Below are 26,059 nucleotides of genomic sequence, written 5' to 3' on the forward strand. Positions count from 1 at the left end.
CACTAGTTGGATCTTAATTTGGGATACATCATATTTTTGAGAGGGTTACATTGTAAAAGGATATAGTTTGGAGAGTTCAGAGGGAAGACATTTTTAAAAATGTGATAAAAGGTTTACAGTGTAAGACCAAAAGTAGTCAACCACTCATATTGTCTGAAGAAAAGTCTGAAAAAGACATAACTCGTATATAAAGTGTTAAGAAAACATTGTTCGCAAAGCTTAAGCGCTTAAAAGTTAGGAAAACTTCAGAATTAAGGTTGTTTTTGTTTGTGGTATAAAAGCCTAGGTGTGTTTCGTTTTGTTTTTTTTTTTTTTTTTTAAACAAACGAAGAAAAAGTGGCACATGATGGAATTTCTTTTTATCTCCTCTGCATTTGGTTCAGGCAGCTTTCTCATCCAGGGTTCCTGAGCCCAGTGGAGAGTGGGGTATGTCTACACAGACTGCAGCAGTGAGTCTTAGAGTGTGGGTCAACAGACTTGGACTTGTGCTATGGTGGTAAAAAATATCTTCGTAGATGTTCGGGCTTGAGCTCTGAAATCCACCTCTTCCTTCCTAGGCTTCAGAGCCTGAGTGTCTAAATATCTATTTTTACCACCATAGCACAAGCCCAAGTCTGTTGACTCAGGCACTCAGACTCACTGCTGCAGGCTGTGTAGACGTACACAGAAAGCCCAGGAGAGGGACAGTCTCCCTGCTCACAGTTTAGGTGCCCGGACCTGGCGTAGACCTCAGCAGCTCAATGCTGCAATTGGAGAAGAAGCAGGACTTTCCCTACAGGTAACGTTCATATGGGTGCTCCCCTTCAGGGGTGCATGAACCCCCCATGTGTCTCTGAAGTGGAGCGCCCATAGGAGGACGCATCTGGAACAACTTTAGTTACTGCAGACAATGAGTAACCTCTCCTTAGCCTTAGGTTGGAGTATACGTACTGTAGAATCTTTGAAGAATTTAGCTGCTTAAAATCTAAGTGTATACCGAGCATGTGTGAACTCTGGATCCCCCCCCACCCCCCAGGTTTATAAAATGGCCAAACTTGGATAGATTTTCATAGAAACTGCAAAAGACACCTCCCTGACACAAAGGCCACTCCCCTACCAAATTTCAAGACCCTACTAATAATGTTTATTTATACAGAGGGATTAGTTATCACTAGCCAATGGAGACAAAGGTAGTAATGGTCTTTAGTCGCTGCAAGGAAAACTTACGTTAAACATTAGAAAAATATTTGTTATACATCAGAACAGTCCAGTTAAGGGACCATCTTTTGACAATATTCATAGCTAGAGTAAACACCAATCTTACCAATGGCTAAGGTATAATAAAATAGTTCCTAGCTTGAGGCACTATTAATGGACTAGAATGAACTACTATAGATTCCTTCTGACTTGTACCATTCTGTAAGCATTATTTAAAAATGAGAATATCTTTAGCTCCAGTTATTATTTTTAAGACTGTTTTAATGTTGTTTAGGTGGGCTAATATGAAGAGAGATTCTGCTGTTAGTGCCGGTATTCCACACACGGGTGTGCATGTTGCTCCATGTGCCTGAGATCAGAGATATGTAGCAAATAGTATCCATTGGTTTGATTTGTGCCTGTGCAATTGCTCTCTTTGTGCTCTAAACCGAGGTCATGAAGGGTGGCATGGGCCAACACTTCTCTAGTTCCTTCTTACTGCCGCATGGTCTGAGTTGAAATCCTCTGTGTCCGAAATGATCTTCCTATGCTTTCAAAATCTGTAACTATATATTGTCAATGTTCTTAGTAACCTTAGCCTTAGCTTTTTTTAGTTAGTCTAGTATGTTTCGCTTCTCCCTGTTTTGGGGAGCCTCTTCCCATGGAGAAGGTGTGCCCAGATTCCTGGGGTTTAAGGACTGTATCTCCTGCCCACATTCCTTCTCTGTCAGCGATAAACACAAGTGCTGTATTTACTGCCTCTGAGAGGCTCACATCACTGCAGCATTTGTTCCTCCTGATCTCCCTGAGCCCACCAGAGAAGAGAGCCCCATCTGCAGAAACATCTCCTGGAGAATGCAATGAGACCCCAGTGGGATCCAGGCCAGGGAGAACCACCTGTAAAATTACTTCAGACTGAGCAGCGCCCCTCTGAGCACGAGCTTTGAAACCGAGATCAAAAGCGTTAAGCCTAAGAAATTTTGTCACAAGACTAGGGGACGTGGTCATAAGCATAAGGACAGATTCTCATCCAGGCCTGCCTCCAAGGAAAAGGTTCCCTCCCCATCTTGGTCCAAGTTGGGTGAGTCCTCGTTCATGGGTCCTAAAGAATTAGGTCCACATAAATCTTCCTACCAAGAAGGGAAGGCACGAAGGAAGAAGGATCCGACAGTACCAGCTCTGATTCCATCTCCGAGACTGGAAGATTGGCACCGCTGGCTCCAACTGGGAGTTCCATATCTCACCCAATTGGCCCAGACAGTTTTGTTTTCCTGACCTTCTACAAATGTCAACCCGTCCTCCCATCTGTATCCAACCCTTTCTGTATTTAACTCATGAAAATTCCGGAATCAGACATACCAACCCAACCCTCTTCACCTCACAGCCTGGTATTTGGATGGGTGTCAGACATAGAAATTGCATGCTCAGAGGCTGTTCTAATTCGCAGCAGGAAAGTTTCCATGAGAAAATCCTTTCTAGCTGATTGGAGGAGTTTCTCTGCCTGGACACAGCAGGAACAGTTATCTCCAGATTCAGCAGGCATTCCTGTTGTTTTAGACTTTCTCCTGTTCCACAAGATGTCTGGACTTTCAGCTTGGTGTGGGTCCACCTGTCAGCAATCAGTGCCTTCCGTCCTCTGACAGAAGGCGACTCTAGCTTTATTCACATAACAATTAATTTGCTGAAGTAGTTATACTGGACATTTGTGAGGCAACTACCTCAAGCTCTATCCATACCTTTAAGAAGCATTACACCTTACTGCAGGCCTCTTCTGCAGTTGCAGCTGTGGGGACAGTAGTATTACAGACATTCACACCAACTGCATCCTTGCACCCATCCTCCTGTTCAAATACTTCTTACCAGTCACCCACATGTGGAATCCATATGGTGATCAGAACTCAAGAAGAAATGGAGATTACTTACCTGTAATTGGAGGCTCTTTGAGATGTGTGGTCCCTATCTGTATTCCACTACCCACCATCCTTTCCCTCTGCTTCAGATCTTGTCTGATTCGGGGGAATAGGCGGAACTTGAGAAGCATTGGCCGATGCCCTCGGTTCAGAGCATTAGGGGAACAACTGCGCAGGTGAGGACCAACAGACACTGTTTGCTACAAATCTCCGGACTCAGATGTGTGGCACGCATGGGCACCCATGTGTGGAATACCTATAAGGACCACGCATCTCGAAGAACCTCCAGTTACATGTAAGTAAGCTCCATTTAATGCTAGGTGAGCCAAGGATTTGTGCTCTTACTATGAGTATTAGGGTGGCTATATTTATTACCAGAAGAGACAGATAGTTTGCTTCATGTTTTGAAAGCCACAAACATTTGGAATTAACTATGTGATGGATATTCTCATATGTTAACTTGTAATTATATCATGCATTAATATTTGATCTTTTTTTTTTCATTTCAGATTTTGATGCATACTAAGGAGATGGTGCAGAAGGTACTGCTGAACATTTTCATTATACAACAACCCTTAAATAGCACACCTGGTGAAATTTTTTATTCTCAGAAAATTGTAACCCAAACAAACTTGAAATCACTTTTTGGGATGCCTAGTTTACAAATGTAGTCTTTCCTAATGGATTATAGCTTTTTTTCTTCTCTTAACACCGATCTGATCTAGCCCCTGCTTGAAGCCTATGTGAGAGAGTTTCTAGCAAATTAGCAACAGTGCTAATTAGAGTTTACTCACAGGCCTGTTACGCTCTGTGTTCTAGAGTTTTACTAGGAATTTTTTTTGGCTCCCTTTTTATTCTATTATATGGTGATAATATACTGTGAAGGTTCCTTCCTCACTCTGAACTCTAGGGTACAGATGTGGGGACCTGCATGAAAGACCCCCTAAGCTTATTCTTACCAGCTTAGGTTAAAAGCTGCCACCACCCCTTCCAGCTTTGAAAGTATCTTGTCTCCTCGTTGGTCATTTTGGTCAGGTGCCAGCGAGGTTATCTTAGTTTCTTAACCCTTTACAGGTGAAAGGGTTTTTCCTCTGGCCAGGAGGGATTTAAAGGTGTTTACCCTTCCCTTTATATTTATGACATATGCTATTTGGAGTTTAATATGGATTTGTTTAACTGCACTGACCTCTCCCACATCTGGTCTTCGTTTGTCAAGGTGATAGGATCCCACTAGATTTATTGCTAATCCTGAATATCTGGGTAGTAATAGTGGTGACAGTTGCCTTCTTTCACCTCTACCTTGCTAGGAAATTATGCCCATCTTCTGTTTTTATGAGTTTTGACCTGGATATAATTCAGTGTATTGTTATGGTGCCTTTTTTCTGCTAAGGAGGCAGGCTAATGTGCTCTGCACAAGAAGGAGTTTGTGTTCATCTCCAGATCTGGAGATGGAAAACACATGGAACACTGTGGTTAGATCTTTATCCAAAAGGAAAAATACATTCTCTGTCAAGGCTTCTGGCCAATGTAAGGACTAAACAAAAGAGGAAGACTGAGTCAAAGCCTAACTCCTTTCAGAGCACATTGAAAGAGTTGCCTTTTGGCAAAAGTCGTCTTAAAAAAATATTGAAGTGGTGGAGAGAGAAGAGTAAGCCAAATGCTGAATCTGGAAGAGGTGAAGAAAGAGCGGAATCCACTGTGAATAACTTTGTAGTGCTCTTAATTACTGTATCTGTCAGTCAAATATGACTGTGATGGGTTCCCTTGAAATTTGGCAGACAAATGCTGTTTCTTTTATATGATGTGGGTACTTTGCAGCAGTGTTGTGATGGTTGCAAGTGGATCTCCAGGCTATCATATTACTCTTCAAAGATGTTGGCTATAAGCAAACACACCTTGTCTTGAATAGTCTGTGTCTGACAGTCTCATGGTCTTTTCTCTCTCCCCTCTCAGCCAACCAAAATGACAGTTGATAACAATATGAGTGGAATTCTTAAGACCAGAATTGTTAATTTATTGTTAAAATAATTTTTATTTATTTATTTATTCTCACTTCATACTTACAGTATTCTGTATCCCATATGGTGTTGAAAAATATACTAAGTGGCAGAACGTACAACTGAAAAGTCTGCCTGGTTTTTCTTCTTTTAGTGTTTACTTAGTTGTCTCATGCTTGATTTCTCCCCCTTGAATACACACAGGTCTACACATATGTTTACATATATACATTTTAATGAAATGTAAACTTTTAAATATAATCCTGCTTTGCTTTATTTAGATATTTTACTGTTAAACTAATAATGCATTGTGTAAACATTTTGCTCAAATTTTGAAAATGTGACGGAGTGCAATACAGAACTGTAGACTGTTGGGGATCTCAAGAGGTCATCTAGTCCATTCCCCCGCACTCATGGCAGGACTAGTATTATCTAGCCCATCCCTGTCAGGTGTTTTTCTAACCTGCTTTTAAAAATTTCCAATGATGGAGATTTCACAACCTCCCTGGGCAATTTATTCCAGTGCTTACAACCCTGAACAGGAAGTTTTTCCTAATGTTTCAACCTAACCTCCCTTGCTGCAATTTAAGCCTTTTGCTTCTTGTACTATCCTCAGAGGTTAAGGAGAACAATTTTTCTTCCTCCTCCTTGTAACAACCTTTTATGTACTTGAAAACTGTAGTCATTTCCCCTGTTAGTCCTCTCTTCTCCAGATTAAACATACCCATTTTTTTCAGTCTTCCCCTATAGGTCATGTTTTCTAGGCTTTTAATCATTTTTGTTGCTCTTTTCTGGACTTTCTCCAGTTGTCCACATCTTTCCTAAAATGTGGCACCCAGAACTAGACACAATACTCTAAATGAGGCCTTATCAGCGCAGTGTAGAGTAGAAGAATTACTTCTCTTCTCTTGCTTACAACACTCCTGCTAATACATCCCAGAATGTGTGTTTTTTTTTTTTTTTTTTTTTTTTTTTTTTTTTTTTGCTCGAGTGTTAAACTGTTGGCTCATATTTAGCTTGTGATCTACTATGACCCCCAGATCCCTTTCTGCAGCACTGCTACCTAGGTAGTCATTTCCCATTTTGTATGTGTGCAACTGCTTGTTCCTTCCTAAGGGACTTTGCATTTCTCCTTACTGAATTTCATCCTATTTTCTTGAGACCATTTCTCCAGATCATTTTGAATTTTAATCCTATCCCCGAAAGCACTTGGAATCCCTCCCAGCTTGGTATCGTCCGCAAACTTTAAGTCTACTCTCTGCCATTATCTAAGTCATTGATGAAGATATTGAACAGAACCAGACCGAGAACTGATTCTGCAGGACCCCACTTGATAAGTGTCTTTGCAGCTTGACTGTAAACCACTGATAACTACTCTCTGGGAACGGTTTTCCAACCAGTTATGCACCCACCTTGTAGTAGCTCTGTCTAGAATGATTGTATTTCCTTAGTTTGTTTATGAGAAGATCATGTGAGACCGTATCAAAAGCCTTACTAAAGTCAAGATAGAGCAGATCTACTGTTTCCCCCACATAACCACAAGGCTTGTTACCCTGTCAAAGAAAGCTATTAGGTTGGTTTGACACTATTTGTTTTTGACAGTCTATGCTGACTGTTAGTAGTTATCGTCTAGGTGATTGGAAATTGATTGTTTAATTATTTGCTCCATTACCTTTCTGGGTATTGAAGTTATTGGTCTGTAATTCCCTACGTTGTCCTTATTTCCCTTTTAATAGGTTGGCACTATATTTGCCCTTTTCCAGTTCTCTAGAATCTCTCCCATCTTCTATGACTTTTTGACGATAATTGCTAGTGGCTCAGATATCTCTTCAGTCAGCTAGTATTCTAGTATGTATCTCATCAAGCCCTGGTGACTTAAAGACATCTAACTTGTTTTAGTAATTTTTAATTTGTTCCTTTCCTATTCTAGCCTCTTATCCTACCTCATTTTCACTGGCATTCATTATGTTAGATGTCCAATCTCTACTAACCTTTTTGGTGAAAACTGAAACAAAAAGTCACTTAGCACTTCTGCTGTTTCAACATTTTGTGTTGTGCGCCTCCACTCCCCCCCACCCCCCAATTGAGTAATGGGCGTACTCTGTCCATGGTCTTCCTCTTGCTTCTGATATATTTGTAGAATGTTTTTTTGTTACCCTTTGTCTCTAGCCAGTTTAATCTCATTTTGTGCCTTGGCCTTTCTAATTTTTTCCCTACGTACCTGTGTTGTTTGTTTATATTCATCCTTTGTAATGTGACCTAGTTTCCACTTTTTGTAGCACTTTTTTGAGTTTCAGATCACTGACGATATCCTGGATAAGCCAGCATGGTCTTTTGCCTTGATTCCTATATTTCCTATGGAGCTCTTGTGCCCTTAATAATGTCCCTTTGAAAAACTGCAAACTCTTGAACTGTTTTTTCCCTTAGACTTGCTTCCCATGGGATCTTCTCTACCTATCCCCTGAGTTTTTGAAAGTCTGCCGCCTTGAAATCATTCTTTATGATGCTGTTTTCCCTCCTGCCATCTTGAAGAATCATGAACTCTGCCATTTCATTATTACTTTCACCTAAACTGCCTTCCACTTTCAAATTCTGAATCAGTTCCTCCCTATTTGTCAAAATCAAAGCTAGAACAGCCTCTCCCCGGTAGCTTTCTCCAACTTCTGAAATAAAAAGTTGTCTCCAATACATTCCAAGAACTTGTTGGGCAGTCTGTGCCTTGCCATGTTATTTTCCCAACAGATATCTGGGTAGTTGAAGTCCCCCATCACCACCAAGTTTTGTGCTTTGGATGATTTCATTAGTTGTTTATAAAAAGACTCATCCACCTCTTCTTCCTGGTCCTGTAGTAGACCCCTATCACTATCCTTGTTCGTTTTTTTTATCCCTTTTATCCTTACCCAGAGACTAGAGAAAGTAAAGTAAAAGTTAGGTTGTTTGTTTAAATCTGCTTGTTTTATTTAGATGAACCTTGAAGTGATTTATGGAGATACAGATTCCATTATGATAAATACAAATAGCACAAACCTGGAGGAGGTTTTCAAGCTGGGGAACAAGGTAAGGGAATTCTGAAGGAAAAAAAATATTTCTAATAGACTTCATACATGGGTGTCACAAGAATGTGTGAGAGAGAGAGAGAGAAACACCACACACAAATTTAGTGAGAAAAGGTTTGGGTGTCCTAAATACGTCATCTGTTGGAATGTATACAAATGTAAGACAAAAATATAGGAGACCAGTTCAGAACACAAAGGGTTTGTGCATTGCTAATGATGAAAGAAAGGGTAGATGGATTTCCTAAACACACGTATTTTCAAGAAATGATTTGAAGAAAGAGGGGAGGGAGGTTCTAAGGAGGTGAGAATGAGGAGACTGATGCGGAAGGAGCCATGATAGAAAGGGAGCAAAGGAAGAAATAAGATGAGAGGACTTGCATCTATGTAGGAAGTGGAAAAGGATACCAAGGAAACTGAGAGAAGAACTGTAAGAGGAGGCAGGATAAAATTGAGCCTTGCAGTTGGAGGGTGAGAATCTTGAATTTTACGAGAGCTGATGCAGGGCAGAAAGCGAACAGTATGAAGAGAAGTTGTTGCACAGCCTTTGGCTTGGAATGGCATTTTGAACACACTTAAATGTTTTTCAGAAATTAATTTTCTATATATTCTTGGTTGCTGTGCTACATGGGATGAAAGAAAATATACTACTCTCAAGACTGTTTGGAAATTTACAGTTAGGATCGAAGCTCTGTGCTGTATATGGTCTAGTTGTGCATAATATGGCAGCGGATATTACCGCAGTTCAATAGAGCAATCCTGATTTAGGCATGGCATGGCAAAACAGCCAAGAAAGCACTGGGTCAAATCCAAGCATTGTTCTCTGTGAGGCAGCTTTCCTAGGCTTGATAGATGGAGAGTTGTGCCTAGCCTGGACCCAACCTTCTGTCCGAGACTTCGTTAGGTCCCAGGGCTGAGAGTTGGACAGGCAGGTGGGGTCACTGTACTACTGAGGCAGCTGTGATGGGGAGGGGGAAATGGAGCAGGAACCCCAGTGCAGTGCAGAAAGAGCCTCCAAAAGTGAGGGGATAAGTCCCAGAAGCACCTGCAGAACAAATTGGGTAAGCTTGAGGTGGCCACAAATTCTCTTCCTGCCCGCCCCACATCTTAAAGTGGGTCCCGGGGAAAAAAGAAGCGGGGCTTCTAATCAGCTCCACTCCCAAAGCTGACCAGGAGAGTTCCAACAATGAATCTCCCCTCCCATCTTGGGGACTGGATTCTGAGACAGACCTCTCGAGAGGGCCCTGGGTCCTGAGGCAAGTGGCAAAAGGCCTCACCAAAGCTGCAGCACAGCTTCTAATTCTCCAGTAGGAAGGTGAGTTATCTAGCTCTGAAAGCTGACAGGCTCCTGTCAGTAAGCCTCAGAGCAGATTGCGCCCTTCAAAATCCTCCCCTGAGGCTGCACTACCCCTTCACTTATCCTTTGAGGAAGTGATTAAGGATAAATGGAACAAGCCTGATCAGGGCAGCGTATTAATGAGTTACCTCAGGCTCTACAACATTCAAGAACCAAAGGGCTCTACTGTTGAGATACTGAAGGTTGACGCCACTTTGACACCACGGTTGACGTGGTTGACGCCACGTAGCGTTCTTTGCCAGGGATATGGTTATTCCCTCAGAAGGGGAGTTCTTCCCAAAAAAACCCATAGATAGAAAGATGGAAGCCACTCTGAGGGCTTTGAAGCTGCTTTCATCACCCTCTGTGCGTCCCTGGCAGATAACTGCTTTGCAAGAGTCTCTCTTTCCTGGTTGGAAGATTTCAAAGGGTTGTTTTAGAGAAAGTATTCCTAGCAACAGTGTTGGTAGCTGATGCCTTAATGGATGCAGTGAAGTCCTCAGCCCAAGCTGTGTCTTCCAGCTCAGTAGCCAGGCACCATCTTAGTTTCTGACCCTGGAAGGTGGATACTCACTCTAAGCAGGTTCTGTGCTCAGCCAAGTTTACAGGCTCTCTTCTTTTTGGAGAAAAGCTGGAGGGTGACAATGCAGCAAAATCCAAAGTCTCCCTTCTCCACTAAGCACCCTCAGGAGACAGATAGACTGGCCTTCACAGGGAGGTGCTTCTTTCACCCCTCTTCCTCACAGGAGTACCAGTGAAGGGACAACAGATGCCCTAAGTGAAATTGAGGTGAAGGGGAAAGTCCAGCAAGACCTCAGTCTCCCTCCCCCCCCCCCCCCCCCCCCCCCCCCCCCCCCCCCGCAATCCATTTTATGATGAAGATCACATAGACCTCTGCCCAAAACTGAATCCAGGGGCCAGGACTTCCCATTTCCTAGAGGAATGGTTTTCATTAATCACAAACAACTGGGTCAAGAAAATAGCCAAGGATACTCCCTTGAGCTGTGAGCTACACTCCAACTGTTTTACACCCAGTCAACGCACCTACAACAATCCCATAAAACACAATCTGATGCAGAATGAAATATCTCATCTAAAAATGGGGTGATAGTGTTCCCTTAGAAAAGAGGCTCTTTGGGTTCTACTCCATCTTCTTCATTGTACAGAAGCATACAGTGTATATTAGCACCATTCTTGATGTCAAAATGTCCAAGTGGATGAAGAAAATGAAGTTTGGGTTGGAGATCCTGGCCTCTACGGTGTCATCCCCGTCCCAGGGCATTTCTTGACTTCAATAGATCTAGTGGACATGTATCTCCATACACCCATCAGGCCGTGCCACAGCAGACTTCTGAAGTTCACCCACAAGAGCAAACATTATCAGTACCAAACACTCCCGTTCAGCCTGTCCTTGGCTCCCAAAATTTTTACAAAGGTGTTGATGGTGATAATAACCAGAGGCAGGTCACAAGGAACTCATCTGTATCCCTTCCTGGACGACATCCTGATCAGAGCTTCATCGCAGTCAGCAGAAGACAGGGCCATAACTTGCACTTTGAATCTCCTCTAGGCGCATGGCTTCGATATTGATGCCAAGAAAAATTCTCTTGTTCCACCCAGGAATTCATTTTCTTGCTCTAGAGCCGTGGGAAGGCTACCATAGCTCTATGCCTCTAACTGCTAGGACTCCTGGTGTCATACATAGGGTTCACTTCGTCACAATTATGCATCAGAAGTGTTGAAGCCTTCATACTAAAGGTTGACCTCTCCCTGGAACATATGAAAGATGAAATGTGGGTTCCGATACACGTGTTCAACTCCTTACACTGATGGTCAGCCTGTGACAGCGTCCCCAGAGTCTTGCCCATCTGATTTCCAGATCCTTTAGTTTTCACAACCATTGCCAGCCTGGATGGCTGAGGAGCTCACTTGGACACCCAAAGAGCCCAGGGCCTCTGGAGTGAGGAGGAAAAAAGGGTCGCAGCATAAACATCTTAGAGCTGAGAGTAGTCAAGCTAGCTCCACAATCAAGCCAGCCAACCCTAACAGGGAACCACATGCTGCATCAATCAGACAGTACGAATGCAATTGCATATTTAATCAACCAAGGGGGAGCAAGGAGTGCAGTACTACATGTAGAAGCAGTAGAAATAATGAGGTAGGTAGAACAATTCTTCAGAGCGATCCACATCAAACGGGGACCTGAACCAAAAGATTGTCCCGCTCAGCAGGTGCAGAGTCATCAATTCTCAGTGATGGTTGAATCAGGAGATTTTCTGTCTTATTGTTCAGTCTTCCTTCAACCAACCTGTTCATGAATTATGCAAATGCAAAGAGGCCAAAATTGTTCAGAAGGGAGGCAGACCCCAGATTCATGGGGACAGAGGTCTTATAGCACAGTTGACCCCAGGACCTACTTTGTGTATCTACCATTTCCATGCATCCGATGAAGTGAGTTGTAGCTCACGAAAGCTTATGCTCAAATAAATTTGTTAGTCTCTAAGTTACCACAAGTCCTCCTTTTTCTTTTTGCGGATACAGACTAACACAACTGCTACTCTGAAACCGGTAGTTAATAAGTATTACTATACTGAAAACATCTATCCAATGTATAAAATATGTCTGTATAAGCACACAACATAAAGTATGACTGCTATGAAACTTCAGCCTGATGCATGTATTCTTGAAAGTAATGTGTGTTAATTACTGAGATGTTGCATTTGGTTTAATGGTGATAATGTATCACAGATTAAAAGTGAAGTGAACAAGCTGTACAAATTGTTGGAGATTGATATTGATGGGGTCTTCAAGTCCCTGCTACTGTTGAAGAAGAAGAAATATGCTGCTCTGACGGTGGAGCCAACAGGAGATGGGAAATATGTTACCAAACAGGAATTGAAAGGATTGGACATAGTCCGAAGAGACTGGTGTGATCTTGCAAAAGAAACTGGAAAGTGAGTTTTGCTTTTAATATTGACTTTATTTTCATCTCATGATGTACGACTCTTGAAAATCTCACACACAATCTTCATTAACATGTGAGCTGCTAGATGTTGCTAATGTCTCTCTCACAGGAAAAATGTTGCTACTGTTTATAGCCAGTGTTCAGGTTCTAAGTGATTGCCATATGTGAGGTCAGGAAGGAATTTTTCCTTAAGTCAGATTGGCAGTGCCAGTGACCTTGGGGGGTTTTTCATCATCTTCTGCAGCCTGGGGTGCAGGTCACTTGCTGGGATTACCTGGGTATATCTCAATCAGTTCCCTGCATTGCAGTGACCTTGGTCATTGGTTCACTTTGGTCCCTTCTGTTCTCCTCTTGTGACCCATAATGATATACTCTCCTGAGGGCCGTCGTCTAATTTCAGTGTTGGGTTTGGTGTGTGGGCGCTGGGTAGTGTTGGTGGCCTGTGATATATATACAGGAGGTCAGACTAGATCATTTGGTGGTCCCTTCAAGCCTTTAAACTCTGACTCTAACTCCTGTATTAAGTACAGAAAGTGCTTTAACTAATTTTTAAAAGGACTCAGAACAGCCTATCAAAATATTGAAAGATTTTAAGCCAGTAACAGATTATATGTTTACACTTAAAAAGCTCTATTTTTACTGTCAGTTGGTCTTACTTTCTTGTAAATCTTAAATTTTGCATTTCCTCTGAAGCAATTAAATATATAGCACAATAAACCTGAATTCAGGAATTGGGAGACATGTATGTATTCTCACATGTTTTATCATTGATTTGGGTTCTTAGGTTGAGATTTTTGAAGGAGGCGTAGGGAGTTTGATACTACACTGTAGTAAATTACAGCTTTAAAAAGTTGTTAATAAATTTTAAGTTTGCAGAAGCACTCAAAATGGAAGATGTGGTCACTGTCCTGAAGAGCTCTTTTGTCATTCATTTAGATCCTTTTATTTGTTAATGAAGATTGTATGTGGTATCAATGATTATTTGATTTATTGGCATTTACTATGTGAAGCATATGGAGCCTCTCTTGCACTCAACTTTTACAGAGATTATACAATTAGTACTAAAGGAAGAATACTTTTGATTGGACAGAGAGGTGGTCATTTTATGGCTGAGTCAATTTGTATTGCATACAGCCTCTTGGAAAATATTAAAGTACCCAGAAATTGATGCCTCTTTATCTGTAAATGTACACTACACACTTGCTTACTATTCTTAACTGTTGTATTTTCTAAGAAAAGATGCATCATAATAGAAACAAATTTCTCCACGTTAGGAATGTATGAGTAATTAAAGCTATACAAATGTTTGTCAGGGTTCTTCAGTGATTAAGTACTGCAGCTGGTAGACCCTCTGTATACATTTTTCCAGAAATAGGCAGGAAGTTAGAGTGAACAGACTTCATAGTCAAATTTTCTCTCATTTTGGATACCTTTTGTGGATTAGTAAATGTCAAAACACCACTGAGGGGGGACATTATAAATGCATTGGGTCCATCATTTTAAAATAGTTTCAAGAAATAGTTTCAATTAAAACATGTAAGCGATCATGGGAAAAAGCGTTGTTAATTTTGAGGTAAACTTTGTTTGTAGTTTTTAGAGGTAACAAAGAGAGAGATGCACATATTTACTATGGTATTTTTTAAAGACTAAGATACCCTCTGTATTTTAAAAAAAGTTTTGTTTGCATCTACTTCTTTACAGCTATGTAATTGGTCAGATTCTTTCTGACCAGTCCCGAGACACAATCGTGGAAAACATTCAAAGACGACTAATAGAAATTGGAGAAAATGTGATAAATGGCAGAGTCCCAATAAGCCAATTTGAAATCAACAAGGTAAAATGGTACCACTCATCAGCTACTGATAAGATTTTCAGGTTTCTTTTTCCCCCCATAAAACTATTTTGCAAGACCTTTTATAGTTAAAAATGCTGTAGTATATGTGTCTTGTTTACATGCTGTTTCACCAAACTCAGGCAAGGGATGGACGGTCATTAATGATTTCTTCATGCATTTGATATGATATTACCAGGGATTTTAGTTTGTCTTTCTGGTCAGTGATCCAGAACTAGTGCTGGGAAAAGTTGTATGGTTCCTGAAAATATTGATCCTGGTCCACCTCTCTACGTCAAAAGAGGAAATGGCCAATCCCCCTCTTTTTTTAACTTGATTCTTTCTTTTAAATTTATCACTCCTACACTTCTGTTCCTTTCATTTTCCCTGCCACTAGCACTTGGGCCCCAATTCAGCAAGGGACTTAAGCAATAGGCCTGACTTGAAGTCTATGAGTAATCCCTGTTATTTCTATTGTGATATTCTCTAGGAGCCTCAACCAAGGACCAGAACCTCACCGTGCTAGGTGCTGTACAAACACCCAACAAAAAGATGGTCCCTGCCCCAAAGAGCTTACAGCCTAAGTAAGAAAGGCAATGGGACTATTCATGTTTAAAGTTAGGCATGTGCTGAAGTACCTTGCTGAATGAGGATCCTAGTGTGTGTCTCTAACCTCTTTGGAGTCCCAAATCTGGTTTGTTTTTGTTTTGTTTTTTTGGTCTGTGAGGCCATGCTCCAAGAACAGAGCAATAGAATGTAGTTTCTTTGCCACAGCTGAGAACATTGTCCCCCAGGTCATTACTTTAGTTATTTTACACGTGGAACATTAACTGAAGAGTACAATGGAAAAGAATCAAAAAGTTATTTTCACTGTGGAGTATGTCCAGAAGTCCAGTACAAATTGTTGGGTTCTCCCTCTCTATGGCAGAGACTGGAGCTGAAATTAATTCTGATGCCCCTTCTGGGACTTGCCCATGAATGTGAGCAGAATGTTCTGCCTTAGCTGGCAGGGGTGCTGTGAAGAGTGTTCTTTCCTCCCTTCCTTTTTGGGAACCATGAATAAAACTTTTTTCCTTCTTTCTTTGTTAATAAAGCTTCTCTCTTCCCATTGGAATTCTTATGAAAAGACTCTTCTCTCCCAGCTTTGCCACAGTATAATAGTGCCCCTTCTCTGCTGGGCAACTCTTTGGTCCTCAAGAAAATTTAAATGAAGTAGTAATGAAAATCACACACTTTCATGTCAGTGCTTGTGGAGTCAACTATTTTGTGGCTCATTGACAGCTGTTCCATTATTACCTTGACTGTCTTTTCTTGAAGACCAGTATGACTACAACCATTTTAAACCAGTTTTCTGTTAAAAATGAATGCTATTGGAGATATCTCCCATTGTTCTTTGTATGCTTGCTCATGTCGATTCCATTCTAGGTGTGCGCATGCCCAGGTGTGCGGTCGTCGGAGATTTTTGCCTTAGCGGGAACTGTAGGGTCGGCAGTGGCGCCCCCTTGAGTGCTCCTATGTCGGTATATATCGCTGGCCCTACACCCTCTCAGTTCCTTCTTATTGCCCGTGGTGGTTAGTCGGAGCACGTTTCCTTGCATTGCAAGGGCTAGCGGTTTTGTTTCTACTGACTTTGAGCCTTACGGTTTTGTAAATAGTTTGTTTTATAGTAGTTAGTGTTAAGTGTAGTTAGAAGTTAGAGTCCCAGCGGGGACTTCGCCCCAGGAGGAGCATGCCTTGGTCTCCTGAGTTTAAGCCCTGCATGGTCTGTAACAGGCCTACTCCTGTAAGTGACCCCCAAGAGCTGCCTCAAGTGCTTGGGGGAATCACACGTGAAGAACAAGTGCCATATTTGTAAAAACTTTCAAACTTCTTCATTTGCGGGCTCTCTTCATGGAGTCTGCCCTTTGCCTGTCCTGCCAAGACTCGCCTAGTATCTCGGTCTCAATGCGCAGTGCACCCGCGGCACCAGGCTCTGCCTGGCACCGATCCCCATTGCCAGTGCCCAAAAAGAAAACTAAGAAGCACAGTTCTCCAGCTCCAAGCAAGAAGGGCCATGGGTCATCAGGCAAGGGACCCAGTTCAGGCCGCCCGCCACTCCAAAGCCATGTGTGCATGCCGCCCCAGTCAGGGCCCTTAGCCTCTGAAAAGGTCCACCACCAACTCCAAGGAGCGGTATGGGACCCAATCCCCTGACGGCACAGACGCCTTCGCAAGCTCCGCTGGTGCCGAAAGAACAGAGGCCTCTGCCCATGCGGCCGACACAGCATATGCCGCAGGAAACAGCAAAGGCACCCTATGAGGACAAGCTAGCTGCTAAGACTCCTCAGAGGGTAGTGGAGCACTGCTGATCCCCCGAGCCAAGACAGCGCTCTCCATCTCTACGCCACAAATCCCCGGAATCGCAGCCCAGATCCTCTGGGGCTCACCCTGGGTCACCAGCACTGCGATTGTGGTCCCTGCTGTCTCGATGTGGATCGCCTAGAGGGAGGTGCTGGTCTCCGTACTACCAGCACCGTTTACTCTCCCACTAGTCGTCCTCCCGGTGCAGATCTTAGTTGCCTGCCCGGTGGGACCACTCCCTGTCATGTCTCCAGTCGCCCCCTGGCACCAGTCTTCTTGATACCGGCACCAATCTTCTCACTCCAGGCACTGGTCTCTGGTGGTGACAGTCAGCAGGCAGACTCAGGCATTGATGGACCCATTGTGGTCGCTGGAAGGGGATTCCTCCAGCCTGTAAGGGCAGTTCAGCCTCTTGCCCAGACTCCACTGGCGCGATTGGGCCCCTGAGGCCGTCTCGACGTCAGTGGCCCCACCTTGGAAGCACAGTCAATGGCCAGCGCAAAGGCTACTCCCTTCAGTTTTCAGCCACTGCTCCCTCCTTTCTCATCCCTCTTCAGGGACCCCTCTCACGAGCAACTCCTCATTCAAGAAGTCGAAAACCTCCTGCACCTGGGGATGGTGGAGGAGGTCCCTCGAGATGTGACAAGAAAGGCATTCTACTCCCATTATTTCCTGATCCTGTAAGCAAAAGGGGGCCTCAGACCTATTCTGGACCTTTGACGCCTCAATAAGTCTTTCAAGAAGTTGAAGTTTCTTCTGGTCTCCTTGGCCTCCATCATCCCCTCCCTGGATTTGGGAGACTGGTACGCCGCCCTTGACTTGAAGAACGTTTATTTCCATATCCCGAGGTCATAGACATTTACTCCGTTTCATAGTGGGCGGACATATTTTCCAATTCACGGCACTTGCCTTTGGCCTCTCATCAGCTCTAAGGGTCTTCACAAAATGTGTGGCACCAGTGGGCTGCTTACCTGAGACGTCACGGGGTCCAGGTCTTCCGGTATCTCGAAAATCGGCTCATCAAGGGCAGGTGTTGGGAACAAGTCCAGAGAAGCCTTGATCTGGTGCGTTCCACGTGCTGCGACCTGGGCCTGTTGTTGATGAACGAGAAAAAATCCACCTTAAAGCCAGCCCAATGAATAGAGTTCATTGGGGCGATTCTCTATTCAATGTGACCCAGAGCCTTCCTTCCGGAGGCGCATTTTCAGGCCATGTCGGACCTGATCTCCCACGTGAAGAACCACCTGCTCGCTATGGCTCACACCTGCTTGCGGTTGTTGGGCCACATGGCCTCCTGTATATAGGTGGTCAGTCATGTCTCGCTCCATCTCCGGCCTCTGCAAGCATGGCTGGCGTTGGTTTACATCCCCAACAGGCATGACCTAGATCAGGAGGTCAAGGTGCCGGATCACATTCTGTTGTCCCTGGATTGGTGGATGAACCCCCGATAGATGTTGCAGGGAGTTTGCTTCGCTGCCCTGTCGCCGTCGCTGACCCCGGTCTCCAATGCGTCGGACCTGGGCTGGGGAGCCCACCTGGGCAAGCTCAGCATGCAAGGCCACTGGCTGCAAAATGATGGTTTGGCCCTCCATATCAACATCAGGGAGCTCAAAGCCGTTCACCTAGTCTGCCAGGCTTTCTTGCCCCACCTGAGGGGAAAGGTGGTGCAGGTCCTCATGGACAATACCGCCACGATCAACAGGCAGGGCAGAGCCAGGTCGTCGGCCCTTTGCCAAGAAGCTCCCCGCCTTTGGGACTTTTGTGTGCAGGAGACCATTCATCTAGTAGCCGCGCACCTGCCCGGGACCAGGAATGTGTTTGCAGGTTGCCTCAGCAGGGCCTTCTCATCTTGCCACAAGTGGTCGCTCCATCCGGAGGCAGTCATTGTGATCTTCCAAAAATGGGGGACTCCGCAGATGGACTTGTTCATGTCCCGTCAGAACAGGAAATGCCACGTGTTCTGTTCACTCTGGGGGATGGACAGGGGTTCCCTGTCCGACACTTTCCTGCTCCTGTGATCAGGGGCCCTGATGTACGCCTTCCCACCAGTGCCGTTGCTCCACAGAATCCTCATGAAGCTCAAACAGGACAGGGCAAAAGTTATCTTGATAGCTCCCGAGTAGCCTTGCCAACACTGGTTGGACATGCTGCTGGACCTTTTGGTAGCCGCCCTGCTGTGGCTACCTCTCTGGCCAGATCTGCTGTCCCAGAACCATGGCAGTCTTCTACACCCGAATCTGGCAGCGTTGCACTTGACAGCATGGTTACTGCATGGCTGAATGCGGAAGAGCAGGAATGCTCAGCCCAGGTTCAACAGGTCTTGTTGGGTAGCAGAAAGCGCTCCACCAGAGCAACTTACCTGGCCAAGTTGAAAAGATACATGTACTGGGCTTTCCACCCTCCATTCCAAGGCAGGTCAGCCTTCAGTCATGACATGATGGCCCGGTTTTTGAAAGATCTGGAGCATCTCTACCCTCACATGTGGGACCCTGTCTGTTCATGGGACTTGAATCTCATGCTGTGAAGGCTCATAGGGCCTCCCTTTGAACCTCTGGCTTCCTCCTCTCTTCTCCTTCTCTCCTGGAAGGTTTCATTCCTGGTTGCAGTAACATCTGCCCACAGGGTGTCTGAGATCTTTTTCAGAACTTCCCTAAACGGTATTCTACAAGGATAAGGTCCAACTGCGTCCTCACCCGGTGTTTCTGCCCAAGATAGTTTCCCAGTTTCATACCAGCCAGGACATATACTTACCTGTCATCTTCCTGAAGCTTCATAAATTGGAAGAGGAATGCAGGTTGCACACCCAGGATAGGACTACTACAGGAGGGCGCTGGCCTTGTACATCCACAGGACAAAGGCGTTTTGCAAGTCAATGCAGCTGTTTGTTACAATGGCAGACAGGATGAAAGGTCACCTAATGTCTACTCAAAGGATTTGGTCTTGGATCATCGCCTGCATCCGCTACCTCTGTGAGCTGGTGAAAATGCCTCCACCGGCAATAGTCAAGGTGCACTTAACTAGAGCACAAGCATCAGCAGCAGCCTTCCTGGCTCAGGTGCCGATCCAAGAGATCTGTAGAGCTGCTACCTAGTTATCTGTCCACACGTTTACATCCCATTATGCACTTACCCAGCAGGCCTGGGATGATGCTGGCTTCGGCAGAGCAGTGCTGCACACTGCAGGACCGTGAGCTCCCAGCCCACCTCCATTGACACTGCCTGTGAATCGCCTAGAATGGAATCAACATGAGCAAACACTCAAAGAAAAAATGGTTACCTACCTTTTTGTAACTGTTGTTGTTCGTGTCCATTCCATTACCCACCCTCCTACCCTTCTGTCGGAGTTGCCCACAAGAAGGAACTGAGAGGGCGCTGGGCCAGCGGCGCCTGATACAGTAATGCATAAGCACGGCACTCAAGGGGGCGCCACAGCCGACCCTACGGATACCTCTCAGGAAGAAATTTACGACGATTGCATAATTGCGCGCACACACTTAGAATGGAATGGACATGAGCAGTACATCTCAAAGAACAACAGTTACCTAAAAGTAGGTAACCGGTTTTTTAAGTCCTACACATTCCAGTGTTTTATTGCCTTTAAAATATTTAGAACCAAATATTAGTTTAAAAGTTATGTTGATGAAGTTGTAGGTGTAGAGAAGGGGGTGATTTTTTTTTCCCCAAAATCTTCAAGTGAAGTAATTATGGAATATAGAGGGGAAATGATTTATTGTAAAATTCCAGTAGTCCTATCCATAGACATATTGAAACCCTGGTCTACTTCTGTTACAAAGTTTGTTAGATATAAATGTGTCAGACATTTAGAATTCTCAAAACTGAAAAAAAAAATTAACCTTTCACTGCATTCTTGCACTGTGTATAGTATTTCATACTTTGATTAAATCTATTTTTTAACTATTCTAGCTGTCTTTGTGCTTGTTTGAACTTTTATTAGGGGTTCCTATTGTGTTTAGCTTTTCAGAAACTTAATGTATAAAATTTCAGGTTGCTCTTACAATAATGTTAATTAGGGAGCATGAAAGACTGATATATTTGTTATAATGTTATATTTTATATTAATGTCATCTTTCAAAATTGTTTTCTGGTGCACTGTAGAGGAATGACGAAGACAGCTATTATATAATCTTTGTTTTTTACTGCAGTGGTTTGTCCAGTATTTAATTTCCATTTTTCTCAAAGATCTGTACCTGTTTTCCCCTTTGTGTCTTAGGCATTGACAAAGGATCCTCAGGATTATCCTGACAAAAAAAGCTTGCCACATGTGCATGTTGCCATGTGGATAAACTGTCAAGGAGGCCGAAAAGTGAAAGCAGGAGATACTGTGTCGTATGTGATCTGTCAGGTAAAAAAAATCTTGGTTATGGGTAGATACTATTCATGAGGTTTTGGGAGAAAATAAAAAAAAACAAATCCCTCAAATCGTTGAATGGCATTATTCTGTATTTTTAAAGAACACTATTAAGTAAGGTTGACATAGATTCATGTACTATAAGTCCAGAAGGAACCATTGATCCACTAGTTTCACCTCTTGCATAACACAGGCCATAGGACTTCCCTGAATTAATTCCTGTTGGAACCAGAGCAGTTTTTTAGAAAAACATTCAATCTGGATTTTAAAATTTACAATGATGGAGAATTCGCCACAACCCTAAATGAGTTATTCCAATGGTTAATTACCTGCACTGTTCAAAATTTGCACGGTTCTTTCTAGACTGAATTTGTATAGCTTCAACTTCCAGCCATTGGATCTTGTCATATATTTTTTGACTGAAGTGTCCTCTATTATGAAATTTCTATTCTCCATGTAGGTACTTATAAAACTGTCATCAAGTCATCCCATAACTTCTCTCTAGTGAACTAAACAGATTGAGCTCCTTGAATGTGTCATTATAAGGCATGTTGTCCAGTCTTTTAATCATTCTTGTGGCTCTTCTCTGAACCCTCTCCAGTTTTTCCATATCTTGAAGTGTAGACACCAGAACTGGGCATAGTATTCAGTAGCGGTAGCAACAGTGCCAAACTCAGAGATTAATATAACCCTTGATATTCCATTGTTTATATATCCAAAGATCACATTACCTTTTTTTGGCTAGCATGTTTAACTGGGAGTTTACGGTCATGTGAGTACCCACCATGACGCTACATCTTTTTCAGAGTCACTGCTTCCCAGAATAGTCTTCCATCCTGTGAGTTTGGTCTGCATTCTTGGTTCCTGCATCTGTGACTTTACCGTTGGCCATATTGAAATGCATATTGTTTTCATGTTCCCAATTTACAAACGATCCAGAGCACTCTATATCAGTGAGCTGTCCTCTTCATTATTTACTACTACCCCAATCTTTGTTTGATCTGCAGACTTTATCAGTGACGGTTCTATGCCATTTAAAAAAAAAAAGTTAAACAGCAGGACCCCACAAGAAACGTATTTGCATGATGATGGTTTCCATCATTTGGTTTCCATCTGTTTACAAGTACATTTGAAGACCTATCCATTAGCCAGTTTTTTATCCATTTAATATGTGCCATTGTTGATTTCTGTATCATACTAGTTTCATAATCAAAATGTCATATGCTACCAAGTACAAATGCCTTACCAAAGTCGAAGTATATTACATTAACACTGTTACCTTAACAATATCAACCAAAACTGTAATCTCATCCAAAAAGATACCAAGTTAAACCCGATATATTTTCTGTAAACCCATGTTGATTGGCATTAATTATATTACCCTTTTTTAATTTTCTATTTGAGTCCCAAATCAGCCCTTCCATTGTTTTGCCTGGGATCAAAGTCAGGCTGACAGGCCTATAATTACCTTTGTCATCGAGCTTTCCCTTTTTAACTATTGACATGACATTCACTTGCTTCCAGTCCTCTGGAATTTCTCCAGTGTTCTGAAAATCAAAATTAACCATCTAGAGAACTCCTAGATCAGCTCTTTTAAAAAAAACAAAAAAAACAAAAAAAAACAACACTCTTGGATACAAATTATCCAGACTTGCTGATTTAAAAAATAGCTGCTGTTTAACATCCTCCTGAGTTACTGTTGAAATTGAAAGTATTGCGTCATCATCACAGGATATAAATACATCTGGCTTTTTCCTCAAATACAGAACAAGAATATTTACTGACTTTTCTGTCAATGCAGAAAAGGCAGTTCTATCATTTCCATCTAGAAAGGGATAAATATTATTATTAGAGCCCTATCGAATTCACAGTCCATTTTGATCAATTTCACGGCCGGAGGATTTTTAAATGGTCAATTTCATATTTTCAGATGTTTACATCTGAAATTTCAAGGTGTTTTAACAGTGGGGTCCCTTTTCCGGCAGTGGGGACTTGCAGCTAGGAGCCCTAGCAGCAGGGGAAGATCAGACCCATGTCCACAAGCCTCCTCCAGCTGCAGGAACCTTTGAAGCTTTGTGCAGCAAGGGGAGGCTCTTGGAGGTGGGCCTGATCTCCCCTCTCCCCCTTGAGAGCTGCCAGGCAAGGAAAGGACAAGTCCTGTCCCTCCCCAGCCTGGCGGGGACTCGCAGCTAGGAGCCCCCCTGCTGTTCCCTCTAAGGATTCTGACTTTTTATTCTTCCACCCTCAGCCTAGCTCTCTGGTGGTGGATGCGGTAAATGAGTCAGGTAGGCAGTGCTTCTCTAAGTCTATCCCATTTGACAGGAACCAGAAAAGACTGGATTTCTTTGGGTGAAGGTCCTGTTCGTCAGCAGCTCGGCAATTCAGGATTGTGAATTATCAAGTGGTCATGGCCAAATATAATTTTACAAATTTATAACTGATTCATGACTTTTGTTGACCATTTGCCACAAGAGCATAGGGAGCAATTCCAGTCCATCATCTCAGACGGCCAATTGGTGGTCAGAACTGCTCTTCAAGCATCCTTCGCTGCTGTTGACACTGCTGCCAGGTTCATCTCTATGGCACTGGTTATGTGCAGGGCATCATGGCTCTATATCTCAGGATTTCCTTGAAATGTACAGAAGACGGTGGAGGACTTTCCCTTCGATAGTTGTAAACTCTTCTCGGAAACCACATACAAGTCCTTGCACCCTCTAAAGGACTCTAGGGCTATTTTATGACCCCCTGGCATACATATACCTACAAATAAGAACGGCCTTACTGGGTCAGACCAAAGGTCATTCTAGCCCAGTATCCTGTCTTCTGACAGTGGCCAATGCCAGGTGCCCCAGAGGGAATGAACAGAACAGGTAATCATCAAGTGATCCATTCCCTGTTGCTCATTCCCAGCTTCTGCAAACAGAGGCTAGGGACACCATCCCTGCCCATCCTGGTTAATAGCCATTGGTGAACCTATCCTCCATAAATTTACCTAGTTCTTTTTTGAACCCTCTTATAGTCTGGGTCTTCACAACATCCTCTGTCAAAGAGTTCCACAGGTTGACTGTGCATTGTGTGAAGAAATACTTCCTTTTGTTTGTTTTAAACCTGCTGCCTATTAATTTCATTTGGTGACCCCTAGTTCTTGTGTTGTGAGAAGGAGTAAATAGCACTTCCTTATTTACTTTCTCCACACCATTCATGATTTTATAGACCTCTGTCATATCCCTCCTTAGTCGTCTCTTTTCCAAGCTGAAAAGTCCTAGTCTTATTAGTCTCTCCTCATACGGAAGCTGTTCCATACCCCTAATAGTTTTTGTTGCTCTTTTCTGAACCCTTTCAAATTCCTATATATATATATATGGTTTTTTTTTGAGATGAGGGTGACCATATCTGCACACAGTATTCAAGATGTGGGTGTTCCATAGATTTATATAGAGGCAATATATTTTCTGTCTTATTATCTATCCCTTTCCCAATGTTCTGTTTGCTTTTTTGACTGTCACTGCACATTGAGTGGATGTTTTCAGAGAACTATTCACAGTGATTCCAAGATCTTTCTTGAATGGTAACAGCTAATTTAGACCCCATCATTTTATATGTGTAGTTGGGATTCTGTTTTCCCACGTGCATTGCTTTGCATCTATCAACAAAATAACTTTATCGAGAAAAAGTTTAGTAGGTCACAGACTACCCAGAGATTGTTTCCTGCTCAGTTTTCTTGGTTCCATAGATCCACTGAATCCCCCAGAAAGAGAGAGAGATTTAAAAGAAAAAGGACTGCTATCTGCTCTCCGTGACCACCCATCATCTTCAAAGCAACAGTTTTGATGGGTTGGTTGAGGGTTCGATCCATTCCACACCTCTGGATTTACAGCTGTGCGTGTTAGCCCAGATCCCATCCTTCTGGAGACTGCCTTGCCTATTTCCTATATGCTTGGAGGCAGATCACTATAGACAAGTGAGTCAACATACCATCCATTTTGCATCATTCCCTCCCTTGCACTCACTTCCCTTCCCCGTTTTTCTCCAGGGACCCCTCCCACGAGCTTTTATTGAGACAAGTAAATTTCTCCTTCGATTAGGAGCAATAAAGCTGGTTCCTCCTCCTCATAAGTGCGAGGGATTTTACTCAAATTATGTCCTTGTGCCAAAGAAGGATGAAGGCTGGTGATCGATCTTAGTTCTAAGATTTGTAAACAAGTTCATAAAGTCTCAAAAATTCAGGATGGTGACTCTGGAAGCTATAATTCCTTCACTGGAGAAGGGGGTTTGGTTTTCGGCCCTTTACCTACAAGGTGCGTATTTCCATATCATGATACATCCATTGCACAGGAAATACTTATGCTTCACTATAGGACAGGATTGTTTCCAATACTGAGCGTTTCCCTTTGGCCTTTACTTGGCCCCCAGGTGTTCTCAGAAGTCCTGGCAGTAATGGCTGCTTGCTTCTGACAAGAAGCGATCCTAGTCTTCCTGTACCTTGACGACTGGCTACTGCAGGGCCGTTCCTACAAAGTAGTGCTGTCATCCACCCAGACAGACTTTGGTCTGTTCCAGGAGTAAGGTCTGCAGTTGAATGTAAAAAAGTCAACATTAATTCTTGTACAGAAGATATAGTTTGTAGGGGCATATTTGGACTCATTGATAGCCATAGCATACCTTCCCTTAGACAGATTCATAACCCTGTCAGATCTGGTACAGAAAGTTCAGAGGAGCCCTTCTTCTTAGCATATGCACAACACGCCTGTTAGCCGATGGCCAAGGATGTTTGGTGAGGTGCCAGCTATGCCCGTTTTATACCATCTGTGACTTTAACCGCTAGGACGCACTGTCCCTTCGCGGCGGGCAGCCCGGGCTAGGCTGACGGATGCCCCAAGGTCCTAAACACCCGTGACTTTAACTGCTAGAGCTCAGAGCTCCTTCGCAGTGGGCAGTCAACAGTGACTGACAGGTGCCCCAATGGCAGCACTAAGAGCCTCTCCACACCCGTGACTTTAACTGCTAGAGCTCAGAGCTCCTTCGCAGTGGGCAGTCAGGATTGACTGACAGGCGCCCCAAGAGTTTGCCCCGTGGAGGCGGC

General features: G+C 43.4%; 1 protein-coding gene across 8 annotated transcripts in view; it reads left to right on the plus strand.

Annotated features, from left to right (window-relative positions):
- Nucleotides 1-26,059, plus strand: part of POLA1 (DNA polymerase alpha 1, catalytic subunit) — a 349,214-nt gene that overhangs the window by 140,378 nt on the left and 182,777 nt on the right. For 7 of the 8 annotated variants that reach the window (XM_037901946.2, XM_037901935.2, XM_043537998.1 and 4 more), the window contains exons 27-31: nt 3,596-3,628; nt 8,048-8,140; nt 12,221-12,426; nt 14,139-14,271; nt 20,839-20,970. In XM_037901946.2, coding sequence (XP_037757874.1) covers nt 3,596-3,628; nt 8,048-8,140; nt 12,221-12,426; nt 14,139-14,271; nt 20,839-20,970 — 597 coding nt within the window. Of the gene's footprint in view, nt 1-3,595; nt 3,629-8,047; nt 8,141-12,220; nt 12,427-14,138; nt 14,272-20,838; nt 20,971-24,709; nt 24,883-26,059 lie in introns of those variants that run through there. The other variant, XM_043538002.1, reaches the window with a different exon arrangement.

The sequence above is a fragment of the Chelonia mydas genome, chromosome 1, assembly GCF_015237465.2.
Source record: "Chelonia mydas isolate rCheMyd1 chromosome 1, rCheMyd1.pri.v2, whole genome shotgun sequence".
Taxonomy (NCBI): Eukaryota; Metazoa; Chordata; order Testudines; family Cheloniidae; genus Chelonia; species Chelonia mydas.